Here is a 15,614-nt window from a genome sequence, read left to right as displayed (position 1 = left end):
GTTTATTAGTAATACATCCATGTGTCTCTGGAACGGTCTATTTGTGATAGTGACCTCAGCTCTTCAGTGTCTTAGCATGCTGTGTTCTCTGGTTAAAAGTGATTATATTAAAAATTATTTCAAGAAGCTGCTGAGATTGTGAGTCTGTTTTGGAAAAGAAAGCATTTTGTGAAAGAGTTTGTATCATTTTTTAATTGGGTTCTGTGGTATTTTAATCTCTTTTCAGCTGTAAGTTACTGGCCTAGGTCACAGACATGTTGGGATGCTTGATCAGAAGCAATGCTCCTGGGTCCATGTGCAGGCTCACTGCTGGTAGTTGGGAATCATCAGGGAGCACCCCAGTGAAAGTTTCTCTGTGTTTCCTTGCAGAGAGCCAGGCGGATGCAGAGACACTAGCTACAGGAAACAAAGTCTTGAACCTGAGCTGTGGCGAGAAGGAGCAGTCAGAGGAAATGACAGAGCTACCAGAGAGTGAGCGCAGCCCCAAGGAGGAGCAGAAGGCCGATTCCCTTCTGGCAGAAGAGGATGCTGAAGAAAAAGTGGATGGATATGAAGAGGGCCCTGAGGAAGATTCTGTAAGTAACAAAAGTCTTGACCTCAATTTTGCCAGCAAATTAATGGACTTCAAGCTGGCAGAGAGTGACCAGAGTGCAGGCAGCAGTTCTCAGACTGAAAGGAAACATGCCTGTGACATTTGTGGCAAAACCTTCAAGTTTGCTGGCACTCTTAGCCGTCACAAAAAGGCCCACATTCGTGAGGACAGAAAGGATGAAAGGAGCAGTGAGGATGAAAGCAAAAGCATTCAGGATGATGCAGGAGCTCCCTCGATGCAGGACTCTGGTCTTGAGCAGGAAGAGTCTCCGTTGGACTTGAAGGTAGTGGAGTCTCCTGTGGACTTTGAGGCAACAGGAAAGGAGAATGAAGAGAGCGAAAGCATCTCTGAGGGGGAAGGCACAGAGAGAAAGTCCACTGAGAAGAGCAGTGATGACAAACCAAAGACTGATGGGGCTAAGAGTACTGCAAAAGCAGACAAAAGAAAGAAAGTCTGTACTGTGTGCAACAAGCGTTTCTGGTCTCTGCAAGATCTGACGCGACATATGCGGTCTCATACAGGTAAGAGGAGGCTTGAGGGCAGAACAGACCATGAGGTGTCCCACCAGACTGAGGTGTCTGCTCTGGAGGTGCACAGTTGCTGCTGGCACTTGAGGTTGGAGACACTGCTTTTAGTCCTAAAGGTATCTGCAAGGTGTCTTCTCTGCCCCAGTCCCCCATGCTGCATAAAACGCCTATGTAGGGAGCAAGAATTGCAGCCACTGCCTTATTTTCAACTCCCAAACTGTTTTTCCCCATGATTGCTTGCAGAGTTCAGAGGCAAGGGCAAGTGTGGAGATCTCTGAGCAGCTTCTGACTCCCTTCTTGCCATGTGTGCATGGCTTTACTTCTTCCCAATATTTTGACCAGCAGTGGAGAAACTGTCAGGGTATCATGAGACTTCACCTCTGAGTCAAAGTTTAGAGAGAGAGAGTGAGAGCAAGAAAGAGTCTGATGATCTGAACCTAATATGGGTAACCTGCTGGTGATGTGTGTGACCTTCTGCTTGGGTGGAAGGCAGAAATCCAGTGGGCACTTGGGCAGGGAAGGTGGAACACAGGTAGTGAAACACTTGCCCAGTGACTTGACTGGGCAGTGGGATTGCTTTATGTGATAGGCAGATTGCAGCAGTGCCTTGCAAATAAGATGAAGCTATGAACCAGCTCAAAGGTGAATTAATCATTCATCCTTATTAATTATGTATTTCACCTGCCAGCAAGCTGCTTTGACGTGGGAAAACTGGTCCATTTTGACATTTTGTGTCTTTTGAAGGTTCTCTCTGCTGAAGACAAGATCTTTGCCATTGACAAAATACTTGTGCTGCAATTTACAGTGATTTTTAGAAAACTACACCAAAGAGTAATGCCTGAATAGCTTCAATGCTTCTAATCGTAAACATTCATCTATTGAGTGCAAAACTGACCTGTTTTCTTCTGCCATTGAGCTACAAGTGAAATGAGACAGGTCCCATTCTAGTGCCTATTTTCATACGAGTGGAGAAGCTTCAGGGAAATGCTGATATCAATGCTGATATCAGTATGGACGTTTCCATACTCTCTGTTTTAATTGTTTTCATTGCATGCTGGGTTATTGTGAGCTTTGTCAATATGTTTTTTTTTTTTCTGTTTGTTTCTCTTTCTTATTTGACACTTTAAGGATGTTTTAACATAGAATAGGTATCGAACAGGAACCTGGCACAGTGCTTTCTTCAAATTGATAAATGTAACTATGACCTACCCCCACTGTCAGATCAATGCATTTTCAGCTGAGGGTTTTGCACCAATGCTGTGGGTTGACTCTTCTCCTTGTCTCCTTCCCACTTGTTCAACTATTCTGACAAAATATTGTCAGGTTGCACATTCCTTATACTTTGGTTTTAATGTGTGAGGTTATTTAAAGATACCTGTAAGGTTTTGGGATTTGTTTACTCAGAAGAGGAACATTTGGGACACACTGAAACCCCTGCCTGCCTACTGCATGTGTCATTCTGATGCTCATTGGCACAAGGTGGTGTCTTGATGGAATTGCAGCACTGAAGTCTTTAAGAGGCAGAGTTGGAAAGGGGGGACAGGTCGGGGTGGGACCTTTGGTTCTTCAGAGCAGACAGGACCTTGGGGCAGTATGCGTGGTTCATATTTTGGGAGAATTTTGTCTGTGGGGCTATGGTTGCTCTGCTTTCCAATGAGTTCCTTCTGAGGAAAGTATTCTCTCTCTCTCCACATGTGTCTGGGACTGACCTTGCAGCAGGGAGCCCACATGGTGGGCTGGTTTCATAAAGGATTTTGAGTTCCAGAGATCGACTGTAAACTTCTTCCTGAAAAGTGGCTGACTAAATTAGGAAGGATGCTAGTGAGCACCTGGTGCTTACGGTCTTCCTCCCTCCTTAGTGAAGGGCCTTGCCAAGCTTGTAGACACCTAGTTCTGATGCTCCATTTGTGCCGTGGGCATTTACCTGTATTCCTGCTAGCAATCCATCAGCTAGTTCGCTAGTACAGAAGCAAAATATCTGCATAAACGTGACGTTCGATGGAGGTACTGAATTTCCAAAGTGCAAATCGTTTCATGCTGCTTGAAATAAGAGGGAGGCATGTGTGTGACCTCACGGCTGACTTTGCGTTGTCATTCTCTTCCAGGTGAGCGACCTTACAAGTGTCAAACCTGCGAACGGACCTTCACTCTGAAGCACAGCTTGGTCCGTCACCAGCGCATCCACCAGAAAGTCAAAAATGCCCGAAACCATGGGAAGGAGAGCGACAAGGAGGAGACGCAGTCAAGGTGTGGAGAAGACAGTGAGAATGAGTCCAGCCACAGCGGCACCAACCCCATCTCCGAAAGCGAGTGCGACTCCGCGGGGGGCGTCGGTAGCCATTTGTCCCTCGTGGGGAGCCGGAACGAGCCCCTGGCCGGCATGGTCACAGACTCCCCCTGCGGAGAGGAGAGGAGCGGCGCCTGCCTCGCCGAGCCCACCAAGAGCACACAGAAACACACGGCAAAAGACCAGGAACCACGGGGCAGCTCCGAGCATGAGAGGCCCTCAGGTTTCATCCAAGACTTGCTGGAGATGCACAACGCTCCATCTCCCATGAATCACATCCTGGCCTCTGCCGACAGTGCGCCTCAGCTCTTGGGGGTGGAGTGACTTGCTAGGAGGTTAGATGCGTCTCAGCAGGCAAACGGAAGCCAGCAGAGCAAGGTTTCTGGAGTCTGGTTTTGGAAGAGCGACCTTACAGCTACAGGGAGAGTATGGCAGACTGGACGTGGTGCCATATGCCTTTCAGTATAATAATGCAAGAGACTACAGTATATACTGATTTGAGTGCCTTACTACTTTATTAGATCTTTTGGTATTATAGATTTTTTTTCAAAAATGATTTTAATATTTTAAAGAATTATTTGGAGAGGACCCTTTTTCATTTAAGCATTAATGTTACCTTTTGTATTGGTGTGCGTGAGCTTGTTCTTGTATATCTGTGATAGTCGCTGTGTTTGTTCTCTGAGCTGGAAATGGGGCAGTGGGGTGGGAGGCCCTTGGATACCATAGCCAATAACTGGAAGAAAAATGATGTGAATTTCATATGAGATATTCAGAGATGCAGAGGAGACATTGATTTATTGTTCTTTTTCTCAGTAGATGTTCTTGCATTTGCCACATGGTGGAGCATTAAGCCTGTTCCAGGCATGAACAACGTGGCAGTTGAAGGTGTTCAAAGTGGTTCAAGCCAAAAGCAGGAAACACAAATTAATTTCAACTTCATGCTTGTTTCCACTTTTCAGCATTAGAAGTGGTCTTTCTAAATCCTAGGGGTTTTTTCTGGCCGTCACAGACTGAGCGTGTATACAGAGAAGAGTTACATAGCAACGTAACCTATGGAAATTATGCATCCGCTGTTACATATGTTTGATTTGCTTCAGTATATTATTATTATTATTATTATTTTATTATTATTTTATAAATCCATCAGTTTGCTTGTCTCTGCAGTCAGCAGAAGCCAATGGGCAATATTTGCCCACGGAGATGCGTAGCGCAGCTTGGATCCCGTCTTGGAGTGTTCTTGACTCATCAACTTTCACCAGCTCCTCCTCCTCCTGTTGTTGCAGCTCTTCTACTGTACTTTACATGAACCCCTTCCTCCGACCGGAGCGTCCCGCGGAGGCCAGCGAGGTACCGTGCCCGTGCGGGGGCACATCTTCCTCGCAGTGTGGGCGTGGGTGCGACAGCGGGGCCGTGCGAGGCCCCGGGTGCGTGAGAGAGGCACCACCAGTGCCGCAGTGACCTCGCTGCCGTCACTGATGTGACGGTCACTCACAGAGCAAAGTTATTCCGTCTTCCAGTGGAAAGCAAGAGAGAAATGCGAGCCTTACCCTCATCTTGCTTCTGTCATGTTCTAAGAGCAAGAAAATACTACTGGTAATAAAACTACAGATATACGACATGTTAAAAATAAATAAAACTAATTTAAAAGAAAAAAAAAAATAGAAATAAATTCTTCCTGAGATTTTGGGGTTGATGCTTGAAGACTTGAGGTGTGTGTCTAAATTTCATATCAGTAATTTAACCCCTTTAATGCTGGCAGCTGGAATTTCTCCATATGGCTCCTGTTGCCGGCAACAGGTGACAAGACACTCCAGCCACCAATATTGAAGGGGTTAAACGAAATGTATCCTACTGTAGCTGTGCATTTTTTAAGAGTGCCCAGCATTTTTGTTGTTCTTGTGTTGTTGTCGTTATTGTTGTTTGTTAATTGTCCTTCAGTCATGACCTCTGGGACAGACAGAGCCATAATAGCATTGCCGGAGCCTCACTGTGCTACTCCACCACTGCAGCCCCCCAGCCCAGCCCGCACTGTGACCCTCCCTCCTTCCCACCGCAGAATTGCTTTTCCTGCTCTCACCAGACATGGAGGAAGTGGGCCTCGGACCCAGTCTATATTATATAATATATATATATCTATATATATCTATATATTAAAAATTCTCGGAAAAATTTCTGGAGACTGAAATCTCACTGTCCAGAATTCAAAGGAAGAGAAACGTTCTTGAGTAATATTCTTGCAAATAGAATAAGAAAAAAATGGTTGAGGTATATGTGATTTCTATTTTTTTTTTGTGTGTGGTTTTTTTTTTAATTTTTAAATAGGGATGTTTGAACCAGTTCAGAAACAAAGCTAATGCCAGATATAGATAAATCAGACACAACCAATGATTCATTTGAAACTCTACCCAGGTGCATTAATTAAAACCAGTTCACGCATCCCTTAAATTGTTATTACTATTATAATTATAATAATTATTATTATTATTATTTTGGGTATTTTTTGGTTTTTGTAATTTTTTGTTTGTTTATTTTGGGGTTGTTGTTTTGTTTTTTGTTTTTTGGTTTTTTTTTTCGCAACTCTCCACACTAAACTGCGCAATACTGTGGGGGAGAAGCCATTACTAAACTATATGCTGCAGAACAATGTAGCAAATAATTAATTCCCAGCAGCCTGCCGGGACATCTGCTAGCAATAATCACTATTGATTTAAAGCTTTATTTAGCCTTTATCTATATCCTAGTAGAGTATAAGGTCTTGCCACATTTTATTGACATTTTTATTAGTTGAGTTTGACTGAGAACTGTTGCTGTTGTTGGGGTTTTTTTTGTTTCCCTTCCTCCCCCAATATTAAACTGTGAAATTTATAATGTGTTTAAACTATGGGTGAATCTTAGGCTTTAGTTTGCATGTTCAGCTAATTTGTCTCTATACGATTTTCGTTTGAATCTTTTTATTTTTTTTTCCTCTCTCAGGGCTTTTACAAAAAACAAAACAAAACAAAAAAAAAAAAAAAAAAAAAAAAAAAAAAAAACAAAACAGAAAAAAACATCTTCTAAAATTCTTTTGCCTGAGTTGCAATGGACTTAACATGGAGATAATTCAATCACTACATTAAGCACTTGACTGTGAAAGCGCAAAATAAATAAAGGAAAAAGAAAAAAAAAAAAGAGAGAACCTTGTTTGAGGCTGTTGTGAAATAACTTTAGGGGGCTATGTGACAGTCTGATTCCATTTTCAGAATGATTCATCTTCTCTTTCCTCTTTGTGTGTCTCCTTTCTCTCTCTTCTCTCTCCACGAAGGAAGTTTAATCCTAGTGATTTCATCCCATGCAGGAAACAGTAATAAATGTGTAGAATTCATATTTTTCTAAAGGGAACTTAAACTGCTGCTACGAATTGTGTACAAGACTGGTTTATGCCACATGAACAGAGAATCACACATAGTTTTGGTACTTTTATTCCTCTTTTTTCAGTTGTACAGTACTTCCAAATTCAAAATAAAAAGTAAAACTTGTTCTGTATCAAACCATCTAAGCAATAAAATGTTATATTTAAAAATTATAGGTTATGAAATGGGCGTGGCTCTTCTTGTGGGTTTGTGGTGACTTATTCTCTGCCTTAGCTCTGCTGGAGGATGATGTGCAAGCTGGAGTTTGTCTGTGCCAATGGATCACAGTTTCTCTTCCTTCTGTTGATCTGAATTTTAGCTGGAGATGATAGCAGCTGAAAACTCCTGTTCATTTTGACCACCATTTTCTGGTAGCCAGGCCCCTTTGAAATGCTGCTTGTCTCCCAGGTGCAGTTCCTCAACGCAGCAAATGAAGACAGCAGAAAATGCTGATTTTCCTGCATAGGCAGGGTCAGGATTCTTTTTCAATTAATGGTAGCCCCATGGTCACATTGGTGAACATCCTCTCAGCATGTAGTGTACCAGTCTTTTTTTTTATAAATTAAGTAGGTTTCTGCTACCATAGTTTCCTTCTTGCAAAAATATTTATAGCCACAGACTCTTCAGGATGTATTCAAAAGCCACATGCATGTGTCAAAAAAAGAGAAAAATCCTTTGTTTTAGCTTGTCAGAGCTGCCTTAGCTGCATTTTATATGCCTTCCTATAAAAAAACCCAGGACAATGAGCCAAAGAATCATCTGAGTTGTGCATCCAGCTCTCGAGGCCAAGGAATTGCAGTGAAGCAAAGCATCCACATCTTCCTAAGTCCTGCTGCGGTGGTGCTTTCTGGTAGAGAAGTGAACCAGGTTCAGAATGAGAGACAGACTTGGGGGGTGAACTGCTGCTGCTTTCCTCCCTCAAGCCTCCTGCACCTTCCTGATGGAGGTCAAAATTCCTCAAAGCACTTGGTCTGCTGAGGACCTTGGTCCTTCACCCCCAGGGAGGGACAGGTTAGAACAGAAGCAGTCAGCCAGCCAGCCCCAAACCGAGAATATCTGATGAAGTGGGGCTCTGAATGCTCTCTGGGTGAGCTCATGGGGTGGAAACATCATTTCACAGGGAGGAAACCTGCAGAAAATAATTTTCCCTCTCACACCCACTGACCTGAATCGCCTCTCCTCTCGTGAGACCGATGGGAAGCTCGCGTCCAAGTGGCCCGGGGACCTGTCAGGAGGTTTAAAATCAAACGGGATGAGTTTATGTGGCTAGGAAGTGATGGTGACTAATAACTTAAAAAACAGATGACTTAGAAAGCACTTGGTTCTCAGCCATGGAAGGGTATAACTGCTGTGCCCAGCCCTTTTCTCCTTCTACCTCAATTTGACAGTGACTATTGCTAAGTTGGGAATTCCCCTCCTCTTCCTGCCGTGGACAGCATAACACCCTGCAGGCCAGCTGAACTGAGCTCCTTGCTGGCAATTCCCTTTCCCTCTTCCTGCTGCCATTCTTTCCCACACTAACATCCATGGCAGCAATAGCTGGAGCTGGCCTGAAACACCATGTGAGGCAGAGGTGGGGAGGTGGTAGTGGTGGTGTCTCTGTGTGCCTCCTCCAACTTGCTGCTTCCTCGCCTTATTCCCTAAAGCTTTTTTCCCCACCTTGACAAGGGTGAAGCTGAACTTGATTTCTGACATGGACAGGTAGAGTGGCACAGCCCCTCTTTGAGGCACTGCTGTGCTTCAGGTGTGGAGGCCACATGCTCGCCCAGAGCATTAAAGTTTGGGGTAGACCCAAGTCCTCTGCCACCACAGGGATACCTTGGCAGCAAGGGGCACCAGGAAAGTGGGTTTTTTTTCTGAAGTGTGGAGTGTGAAGCTGTGGGGATGGGCAGGAGATAGCAGGATTGGGTGAAAACTGCTCCAAAACAGAATGTGGAGCCTGGTTGGAGCGTCTTTTGCATTTTTGCTGCTACTGAAATGCAAACAAGTGAAGAGGAAGGAATAAAGTTACTTGCTTTTCATTATGCAGCTGTCTCAAAGTAACCAGTATTTGCGAGATGGGAGGGCTGTACACCTACACCAAGATCTTCACAATGTGAGTGCAATGAGAAATGATTTGCTGTTGACACTTAATAGTGTTTTGGCCTGTTCTGTTGAAAAAAGCCTTTCTCAAACAAAATGAGTCACAATTCAGCTAGCAAATGAAACAAGAGGCAAAAGTTTACTTGAAACCTTTCCTTCTTCACAAGTCTCCAGTTTGGGGAATGTCATTTTCTTTCAGCATTTCTGTAGTTATGATGGGATTGAAAATTTCTTTTCAACTTTTGAAAACCCTGAAGTTTAGGATTATCTGCAAAAGGGAGACTCAAGACCCTAGCACAGAATAACCAGCAATTTCTGTGTATCAAAGAGGCAGCATTTTTCATCACTCAGTCTGATGGTGCAAAAAAAGAAAAGGATGGAGAAATGGATTATTCAATTGGAACATCTCTTAACTGCTGGACTGTGGAAAAAGGGGCCATGCCAGCACTTCCCAAAACCTGAGTACTGGAGTAGCCAGCATCAGGGAGGGAAGTGAGTAAAACCTGAACAAGGCACCAGCATCTTTGGGTGTCCTGGGTCAGCTGAGCCCTCCAGCTGAGGAGCTGCATTAAAGTACTTTCCCTCTTTCTTTCATCCCCTTCCTTGGCAGTAATTACTGTGCAGGAGAGAGGCTGCACCCACACTGCAACAGCCAGAGGAGCCCTGAGGGAGATACTGGGATTTGGGCTCTAATCTGTGTGGAAATAAAGGAATTTACTTAGATTTTGAAAACCTCCTCCATGTCAGGGAGGAGCCAAATGTTCCATGAAAAATGGTCTGAGGTTGGGAAGGGGGAAGAGTGTGTATGAGGAAAGGTCTAACCTCCTAGTGGGATGGCATGATCTGCATACATATCTGCATCCTAGGTTGGGTGCTGTCTGAGCTGGGGACGTGATGGGTCACCTGGCTGTGTGTGCTCTACGGTTTGGAAGCACCACATCACTACAGCGATCCCTGGAGTCCTGGGTGTGCTGTGGAGTTCCTGGGTTTGGCCACCAGCCCCACACTGGAGCTGCCCTCCTTGCCCATGTCCTCATTTGCACACTCGGGGAATGGGGGAAACAAACATCCAGGAGCATACTGTTGTCCCTGTCTGGAAGCTGGTGGCTGCTGGTACCTGCAGATTTGCTGGCGGATCAGAGGTTTTCCCTAGTCATGGGCAGTTAGTGCCATGCTGGATCACAGGATTAGGAGAACTGGAAACAGCCCTAAAATGACAGGAGGTACAGCACAGCTGGGGTTTCTGAGCCAACAGCTTTGCTGAGGGTATATATGGTCAGTCTGTTCCTCTGGTTTTGAAGAACATTAACAGGAATAGTGGCAGCCCCTGCCAGAGCCTAAAGTGTCTCCTGCCAGGTGCAGGGTCTTGCACTCAGTAAATTCAGACTTCTTGGCCTTTCTCAACACAGCCTCCACAGTGTCCTTCCTTGTCCCCTCAGCTGAGGATTGTGTTTTTGCAATGCAGTTTCAGGGAATGCATTTTTATGTGATTTAAACTCTTCTCACCAGTCCTGAAAGGATGATTTATGCCAAGTAAGCCCAAGGTGTTTCTCCCACAGGATGAGCTAATGTCAGACACGGTATGTGTCCTTGGCCCTGTGACAAGTTAGGGACTCACTTGTCCACTGATGTCCATGTATTTTCAGGAACTATCAGAGGACTGGAGAGGAAGGGAAGGAGCAGGGGGAGAATAGCACAGGGACGAGTGTTTTGGGACAGAATTATTTGGTGGTTTTAGGATTTGTCACCAGCTGCACCACTACAAAAAGTGCAGAAGGTGCAAGAGCACCATCCCTGTGGGCTGCCAGGCCTCATCAGTGGCTTCACCTGGGCAGGGAGGCCTATTTAAAACAAGGGGAGGGGTGAAACTTGGGCTGTGGGCAAGGGGACAGTTGTTTACAAGCAACATAACATTTCTGTATTGTAAAAAGATGTTTATGAGGCTGTTTTTCCAGAAGTATCTTTTTTTTAAGAAAGGAGTCAATTAGTATCTGGGAGAAAAAGGGTGGAGAGGCAGAGGGCAGTTGGCCTGCTCAAAGGCAGCAGTGAAGACAGACTGCTGGCAGGTCACTGCACAGAATGGATGCCCAAAAGATACAGGAGCATCTACCTTGCTGTTGTTGTATACAAGTGTCACCTCAGGTAAGTGACATGTAACCTGCACACATGTGCCAGTGTTAGTGGGCTGCCTGACAGATTACATGCTTGACTGAACTCTCTGGGGAGATGTAAACCTCCAGAGTATTGCCAGGTAAGGGGTTCTGATGCCTTCATTTCAAGATGTGTCTGAAATCACCCTGAAGAAGTGAAACTAAATGGAGTTGAGAAGCATTGTTGAGGCTTTTAAAAAATTCTAGTATTGCCTACTTTCATTTCTCAAGACCCCTCTCAGAATAAAAAAAAAAAAAAATCCTCATAAAAAGGAAGTAGGAGTTTTTCACATATTAAACAGTAATAAAATGGGAAGACTTCTCTGGCTCACCCAACCTCACTGCGTAATGCAGTAGAAAATGTTGTAGCAATCCTCCCAACTAGTAGGAACTGAAAATAGCTTTCTCCTTTGCTGTGCTTGTTTATTTCTCCTGTGCCAGATCTGTCTCTTGTTTGGCAGGGAAAACTGCCAGGAGTGTATGAGGAAACTCTGGGTGATGGTGTTTGGAATACGCTGTTGTGAAAGCACTTGAACTTCTCTAGAGCCTTTCAGCAGAGAGTTGTGAAGCAGTTTACGAACATCAGTTAATGGGAGGCTGTAAATAAGAGGAATCTGCTGGAGAAAAGGCTTTTCATCATGAAAGGCCTGATCTGTTTTCACTATCTCGGAGGCAGAGGTTAATGCGGTGAAGGCCAGCGCCGCTGTGGGCTGACTCCATCAGTAATTTTTAGCCTGTAACCACACATGGAGCACGGCCCTGCTGCTCGTAAAAACGTGCCAAGGTTGGGACAGAACATCAGCCAAAGGGGTCGGTGGCTCCAGGACAGGGCCTGACCTGAGCACTGGGGTATGAGGAATGGCAGAAATAAATGCTCCTAGGAATGTGTGCACACAGGACCGTGGGCCCCTGCCCTCAGATGTGGAGTTGTATTTGGGTAACAAAAGCAATTGGTGTGTTAGCCTTTCCTCCCATCTCCTGTTACCCGATCCTGCAGAGAATGACAGCCTAGGTTTGTTGTTTACAATAAGCAGCATCTGACTTCCAAAGAATCTGCACCCAAAATAAGCATTTATACTTTGTTTGGGTTGGTGGCAGTGCTAGCTGTGAGATGCAGGCTTGCTTGGACTAATATTCCTCCCAAGTCTTTGTAACTCAAGCTTTACTGCATGACCTGACTGCATGGGAAGGGGCAAAACCTGGCTGTAAACAGAGACTGTAACCTTTGTCATTGCTGTTTAATTCTACCAATGCACAGGGCTCCTCCTGGGGAGGAGGCAGCACACGTCCTCCCATGTCCTACTGCATGCACTGCTGCTGAATGGGATCCAGCACTCCCAGATTTGCACACTTTGCCAGAAAAGTCCCTTTTTGATGGCAGGACATTTAACACCATTTAATCTGCTTCCTTCAAGATGCCTGTATGACTGAAGCTTTACAGGCTTCAAGGTTATATGCATCAGGTCCACAATACTCCACAGCCAGAGAAAATCAAAGTATCAACCTGCCTGCATCTACACAGCAGTCAGTGTAAGTCTGCACCACAACACAGTGAGTCCAATCTTTGATCTTGTGTCTACATCACTCTCTGTCAGCATCTTGGAGTTGAAACCACAGAGGCTGCCTAGCACAGCTACCCAAGACCCAGAACTCACTAGAAAATGAGCTGGGGCTGTAGGTGAGGGAAAGGGAGGGATCTGGAGAAGTGAGCAACTTTGGCACCCTGTGGTAATACATTTTGGAATGTATTGGATGCAGAGCCACATGCTGCCTTTAATGCATTTGGTTATTACTTTTTATGAATGCACCTCTTTTACAGTTAGTTTTTAACTTTTTCTGAACCATAAGAGTCTCTTTAGCAGCTGAAAAACACCTGCTTGAAAATTAAGGTATTTAATTTGAACAATACTTAATTAAAAATGATAGCAGCTTCTCCAGCAGTTCCTTCAGGCAATGTTTTAGTGAACAGCAGCTGAGGGATGTTTTGCAGTTTGTCAGCAGGTCCTTGGTGGCCTGTACTTATTCCCACTGCACTGCATCAGTGACATCTGGTTCCATTCAATTCTATAAATTCAGAAGAATGGGAATGTCAGGGTGATGGTCCCTGGGGATTGCCAGTGAAAGGAAAGAAGTCATCACAAGGAGTGCTGCAGCTCACTAAAGGAACAGTAAATGACACCCAATGAGATGCTTTGCATGGGAGCAGGAGCTCAGCCTCAGGAGGACCTTGAGGGAATGTTTTGCCCTGCATGAACACAAAGAAAAACCTACTGAGTGATTGTTCTGGCTGCATAACTGTGACTGATGCCTTGTACTTCGGCCTTGGTGTACCTTTAGCTGGACTGGTGGTAATGGAATGCTGCAGAACTGCAATCTGCTAGGCTACTATGATGTTGGAAAGGAGATGGTCCCCAAGTAGTGTATTTTTTAAAATACAAACTAAATCGTGCTTCATTTTTTTCTTTACTGTGGTGCCTAACAGCAAGATGTACTTCCTCGTTTCCAACTTGCTTTATAGCAGCAACAAGTTAGGATTAGTTGGGCAAAATGTAATTTCCAGCTGTGAGAAGTAATTCCACACTCTATGAATGAACCACTATTACAAACAACCAAGCATTAACCAAGCCTTAAATACTGGCTCTAAGGAAAATATGACACACTTCCAAATCAAGTGTTTTAGGGTATTTGAACTTGCTTCTAAATATAACCTGTTATTTTGGTGGCAATGTTTGCCATACCGTGCTCAACAGTCACCAGATGCTATTTAAATTCTAGCTTTTCCTTTTCAATGGAAATCTGCAACAGGGCATTTTAACTGCCCTCCTTGCTGTGTAGACTGCTCTCAAAGAAGAGGGTGTTTGTTCATTCTTTCACTCTTGAAAACTTATGGGTGGAAAATTTGCCAGCTGATACTGGATCAAGTCCACTCTCAGGGCAAGGTACCATCCCCTGCTTCCTTCGGCAGGGCTGTGGATCCAGGCTCTGCCAAGGGAGTCCCTTCAGTGTTCTGAACAGACTGGGCTCTTTGATTCAGCTTGCATGGAAAAGCTGAATGGAAATCTCTGTCTGAATGTGGTCAAGGTATACATATATTAAAGATATAATTTAATTTAACTTCTAAGGAAAACTGGCTGTGGGGCCAAACACAAGGTGGCAGAGTGAGCATGTCACTATAAGCTCCACCTCTGCAATACTTTCGGCTGACCCTGTAGGTGGCTACAGCCCTGAACTTTTTTTGGCAGCAAATACCAGACGCAAGCTTTTACAGCTTTTCTGTTTGTTTTCACAGCTTTTTCTTTCTGTCAATTATTTTCTGAATAGCGTAGAAAAGTGCAGTACTCAGACTAACTTCAGTGGCCAAGATAGAGTATGGAGTGATTTAGAAAGGCCAGACACAGTTTTTCTGGCCCCTTGCTTTAGATGCTGCTTTTTGAGAAGGGGCTGAAGCTCTCTGTGCTTGCCTGTTATGAGAAGCAGCTGTCACAGGTTTGGGAGATCCCTCAGCTGGCAGATCTGGGAATTGCTGGCTGCAAATAACTTCTAACTAGTGAACCTAGTACTGTATTTTACCTCCAGGGTTAACGCTCCACCACTGCAGCCTCATCTCTATGGAAAACAAACAGTGTAGCTCCATCAAGGCCCAGAAGGGCAAGACTGAGCCACCTTTACTAGAACATAGATGTGGGGTCCACTTGAAAATCTGTTCAGACCATTGTGAGACCAAGTGCATCAACTCCAAGTGTTCTCTTTGCTATGTGAAAGAGACAGCTCTCAAGTGACAGATTCATTATGTGAATTTAGGTGGCACAGGGAAAACTCAGTTGTGATTTCCACATAGGCTGAACAGAGTGAGAGTGATGAGGAAAGGCAGGTTAAATTTCCGTTTTGCCTCACCAGCTAAGGGACTGGAATGTTGTAATGCTGAAATCTTACTGCATCAAGATTAATATAAATTTATAGCCAAGACTATTTACACAAGGGGACAGAAAAGACAGCCAGACAGATTTTTAAGACCTCATCTTGGTCTTGGTATCTGTTTTTTCTGAGCCAGCTATTGCAATCTATCGGTCTTGATTTTTTCAGTGAAAGATGAGGCAGGCTTCAAATTCTAGTAATTTTCAAGTGTTCTGGGACCTAAAAATACATCAGCACATCTGCTTTTAGTTTTTCCCTCTTTTACCCACAGATACAGCTCACAAATATAGGGTCCCAGCATTCTTTATTTTTAAACCTTGTCTTGTTTTTTGTTGGCTTTTTTTCCCCAACAAGTCTTACCTTCTTCTGTTTGGATGCAGAACACCTGCTGGAACTTCTATTTTCAGAGTTATGGCATGGAATGTGAGCGCTTGCTTGGTCACAAAACAGCAAGCACGTAAAAACTGGAAGGATTTGGCCTTGTGCTTCAGCAACCTTTAAGCATCTTAACAGATCCTTTTTACATTGCCTATGGTTTAACATGAGGTTATTCCTTCTAGAAATGTAAGGCACTATGGCTCACTTTCAACCCATCAGAATTCAGGAATTTACTGAACATTTTCCCAGGGCCCTCCCTTAAAGAACTCTAATCTTAATTATTAGTCCATTGTC

General features: G+C 44.3%; 1 protein-coding gene and 1 long non-coding RNA gene across 4 annotated transcripts in view; one reads left to right on the top strand and one right to left on the bottom strand.

The window, feature by feature from the left end:
- Nucleotides 1–6,968, top strand: part of RREB1 (ras responsive element binding protein 1) — a 121,283-nt gene extending 114,315 nt beyond the window's left edge. For 2 of the 3 annotated variants that reach the window (XM_053965025.1, XM_053965035.1), the window contains 2 exons: nucleotides 370–1,113; nucleotides 3,225–6,968. In XM_053965025.1, coding sequence (XP_053821000.1) covers nucleotides 370–1,113; nucleotides 3,225–3,730 — 1,250 coding nt within the window. In that variant the 3' untranslated portion in view covers nucleotides 3,731–6,968. The remainder of the gene's footprint in view (nucleotides 1–369; nucleotides 1,114–3,224) is intronic. The other variant, XM_053965046.1, reaches the window with a different exon arrangement.
- LOC128800114 (uncharacterized) lies at nucleotides 6,849–8,917 on the bottom strand. Its single transcript, XR_008434917.1, has 2 exons — nucleotides 7,961–8,917; nucleotides 6,849–7,642 (listed from the first exon to the last, which is right to left on the bottom strand). It is a non-coding gene; the product is annotated as an uncharacterized LOC128800114 (long non-coding RNA).
- Nucleotides 8,918–15,614: the final 6,697 nt, after the last annotated feature.

This window comes from Vidua chalybeata, chromosome 1 (assembly GCF_026979565.1).
Source record: "Vidua chalybeata isolate OUT-0048 chromosome 1, bVidCha1 merged haplotype, whole genome shotgun sequence".
Taxonomy (NCBI): domain Eukaryota; kingdom Metazoa; phylum Chordata; class Aves; order Passeriformes; family Viduidae; genus Vidua; species Vidua chalybeata.
This window is presented reverse-complemented; position numbering and strand designations above follow the sequence as displayed.